We start from the raw sequence: 4,059 nt of genomic DNA, 5'->3' as shown, positions 1-4,059 counted from the left end.
CTGTATGGATCTAGCATGCAAGCAATGTGCAAACATTAAAAAACTAAATGGCTCTATCATAAGATAACTTTACTGACCGCTCTGAAAAAGCTACATTGTTTCAGGAAGAAAAATAAAACGGCAAAACAAAATATATAGAACATAAAGAAGCAGTAAACAGAAATTAACAGAGCAATAATGCAATGAAGCAAGCAGAAACTGCTGCTGATTATTAAATGTGAGATGTATGCATCCTCCATATAAAAATGCCATATGTTTAAACACCCAAAGGATAGTGATAAATATAGAAACTCAGTGTATTTAGTTTAAAATGAAACAAAGAGCCAGTGTGATGAATCAGTATGTTAATTACTTATTAAGCCATCTTAAAAATGTGTCTCTATTCATCCCACTCGGGTTATGTGTGCCTGACAAACGCGGCTGTAAACTCTGCGGATTCGCTTATAGAAGCAAACACAATTTCATTTCCTATTTAGTTTGCATTTCAGTTTGAACACTTGCCACATAGTGCATTCAACAGCCACCCCCTCAGACACAGACACACACAAACACATCATTATCGCTGATGCAAGCTACAGCCACATACATGCAGCAACAACAAATCCGCATGAGCATTTAGCCTCGCCGCACTCTTAACGAGGGTCATTTCTCGCCATCGGGCCGAGACGTCTTCCATCCTCATGAAACATCCCCAGTTAGCCCGCAACCTTTTGTGCTAACACAGTGATGAACGTTCACATTTTTTCTGCAGCTGATATATCTCTCGTTGTGTCTTGCCCTGCTGTGAGTTTAATTTCATTATATCCACCTTGCCGGGAAAAGGGACAGTTCATTAAGGGAGAAAAGACTTGGCAGATTAAGGAGACATAAAGTGTAAAAGGTTGAAATTGTAAAAAGGCGAGGGTCAAAGAGGTGAAAACAGTCTGAGCTGAGTGGAGTGTGGAGTATTCTAACACCTTTCTTGTTCGTGTATTGTGTCTTGCAGGGCTTGTTCGTGATGGTGCTCTGTATGGACAAGAAGCTGTGCCATGACAGGGGGCAACGTGGGTAAAAGAGACATGCGACACCCAGCCCTGCACCACTGCCACCTCTTCCTGGGCGGGGCCTTGCTGCTTCTCCTGGTCAGCCCGGCCCTGAGCTGCCCCGCCCGATGTGAGTGCTCTGCCCAAAGCAAGTCGGTTAGCTGCCACCGCAAGCGCCTGCCCACCATCCCTGAAGGCATCCCCATTGAGACCCGCGTCCTGGACCTCAGTAAGAACAAGCTACGCATTATCACGCCAGACAACTTCTCTTCATTCCAGCAGCTGGAGGACTTGGACCTTAGCGACAACCTCATCAGTGTGGTGGAGCCAGGCTCGTTTCGTTCTCAGCTTGCTCTGCGCTCGCTCAACTTTCGCAGCAACCTGCTTCAGCTGGTTCCTGCTGGCGTGCTGTCAGGCCTGACCAACCTCACCCGCCTTGATCTCAGCCACAACCGACTGGTCGTTCTCCTTGATCACGCCTTCCAGGATCTGCGCAAGTTGACATCCCTAGAGGTGGGTGACAACGAACTGGTTTTCATCTCTCAGCGGGCCTTTACAGGATTACTCGGACTCCAGAGTCTGACTCTGGAACGTTCCAATCTGACCGTGGTACCTACTGATGCTCTAGGACATCTGCACAGCCTGGTCGAACTGCGCATGCGCTACTTGAGCATTGGTTTTCTAAAGCCGTTCTCCTTTAAGAGGTTATTGCGACTTCGCCAACTAGACATTGATTACTGGCCCTGGCTGGACACACTGCCTCCCCTCTCACTGCATGGCCTCAACCTCACAACATTGTTCATAACCAACACTAACCTGTCTGCCTTCCCCGGCGCAGCACTGCGCAACCTGCCCTACCTCACACATCTCAACTTGTCCTACTGTCGCATTCAGCACATCCATCAGGGAGAGCTGGGCCAGCTCCCACACCTGCTGGAGCTGCGCCTCCAAGGGGCTCATCTGATCTCTATCGAGCCCTACGCATTTGTAGGCCTCAAATCTCTGCAACTGCTGGATGTGTCACAGAACCGCCTGGACTCTCTGGAGAGGGGAGTGTTTGCCTCACCAGACAGCCTTCAGAGGCTCTGTCTGGGTGGGAACCCATTAGTGTGCGACTGCAGATTGCTTTGGCTGCTCAATAGCCACAAGCCCCCCTCTCTGCAGGTTCTGGATGACCAGCCTGAGTGCAGCGCACCTGAGCACCTCCTGGGGAAAACTCTCCGTGACCTCAAGGAGCCACTGGTCTCCAGGTACATGACCTGCACCAAGCCACGGATTGGACCCAACACGACCCAGCTGCTGATGGCTGATGAGGGTCAGCCGGCCCACCTGAGCTGCATGGCAGAGGGAGCGCCTCGGCCCTCTGTGGTCTGGATTACACCCCACAGACGCTACATCACAGCCAAGAGCAGTGGTAGGGTGGAAGTTCAACCAGATGGTACCCTGGAGATCAAGACAGCGGAGCTGCACGACAGTGGGGTGTACTTGTGCATTGCCAGTAACCCTGCTGGCAACGCTAGTCTGTCAGCCTCTTTAGCTGTGAAGAGCCTGGGCATTGGGGACAGATCTCACTACATCAACAGGAGCTCAAACTATCTGACAGACTCTAACAGCACTTGGGGGAATGGGACAGTACTGTACAACATGACAGTCCCTATAGACATTAAAACCATCATTATATCTACAGCCATGGGCTGCCTGTCCTTCCTAGGTGTGGTCATCTTCTGCTTCCTTCTTCTGTTCGCCTGGAGCCGAGGGAAAGGACGCCATAAGAGCAACTTTGACATTGAGTATGTCCCTCGCAAATCCAACGGAGCGGCAGCAGAGGTGTCGGAAACAAGCGGCCCACGACGGGTCAACATGAAAATGATTTGAACACGATGCAGACGACAGCAAAGTCAAAACAACAAAATGTCCACATATCAGCTGAAAACGATGTTTTTTCTATGACACAGTGGATTTGTGACATACGAAAGTGATGTACCAATATAGTGGGGTGTCAATATGACAGTGATCTAGTGATAAAGTGGGCATGTGAATATAAAAGTGAAACCGTGGACGTGTTTATATGAAATAATGTTCTCATACAGTACATTGAATATACTACTATAACCAACATATCAATATGGGAGTGATATAGTGCTGCACTAGGCATGTGTTTCAGTGGTGATGTGATGAGTAATGATGTTGTCGACTCACCGTGACATCAAGGTGACGGAGGGAGCCGCTGGGAGTGACAGGGGACATCTTCGTGTGGCAGTAGAGCTATCATCGCTGCAACATGTCAGGACTAAATTGTCTAATACCCATATTAGCTGCAGTGCGAAAGGTGTGTTCATGCGTGCGCGGGTGTGTGTATGCGTGAGTGCATCGGTGTGCGCATGTTGCATTTGTGCGTTTCTTTGTGCATGTGCACGCATTGCCTTCCTCGTTGGACGGAACAATTAAAATGAATGATAGGGTCCAAAGCATTTTTCCAGGCCTTGCTCGGTCATCGTATCAACAGTATTGTCACTGTTGAGTGAAACAGAGGATTATCTATGTTTGTATGCAAACTCACAGCTATTATATTTCAAGGGAAATGCTGCATACATTTTGAAAATAGGTCATTGCCCCCCTTGAAATGACCCCAGCATTAGATGGGGAATTTTCTAAACTCAAGGAAACGTCAAACACACACTAGTTACAATGTGAAGTCTGAGCTTTGCCGTGAACGTAAGCTCACTTTCCAGCAACACTCGACACTTCTCCTGAGAAATAGCAGCGGTCAGTGGTGTTATTACTCTGGAAAAGCTTTTAGCTATAGAAATGGCATGTTAAACCCATTTTATAACATAATAAATCCTGGGCAGGTTTCCCTGCCAGACAAATCCCTTGGTATGATATAAAAGAGTCGGTGGCCAGACACAATGGCAAAGATTTACTAGCTTGTGCCCTCTTTGGGCCGGGACAAAGTTGAGCTTCACAGATTTATGGGTTGAATTTCCCCCTCTCTCATTTTTCTCTTATCGCACCACTTCAAGCTAGCGTGTCCAGA

General features: G+C 48.2%; 1 protein-coding gene across 1 annotated transcript; it reads left to right on the top strand.

The window, feature by feature from the left end:
- Window positions 1-1,028: 1,028 nt before the first annotated feature.
- On the top strand, window positions 1,029-2,897 carry lingo2b (leucine rich repeat and Ig domain containing 2b). The gene has a single exon (XM_041954335.1). It carries the CDS (start codon window positions 1,029-1,031, stop codon window positions 2,895-2,897), a length of 1,869 nt encoding a protein of 622 aa, XP_041810269.1.
- The last annotated feature ends 1,162 nt before the right edge of the window (window positions 2,898-4,059 follow it).

Source organism: Chelmon rostratus, chromosome 15, assembly GCF_017976325.1.
Source record: "Chelmon rostratus isolate fCheRos1 chromosome 15, fCheRos1.pri, whole genome shotgun sequence".
Lineage (NCBI taxonomy): Eukaryota > Metazoa > Chordata > Actinopteri > Chaetodontiformes > Chaetodontidae > Chelmon > Chelmon rostratus.
The sequence above is the reverse complement of the archived record's forward strand: the minus strand, read 5'-3'. Positions and strand labels throughout refer to the sequence as shown.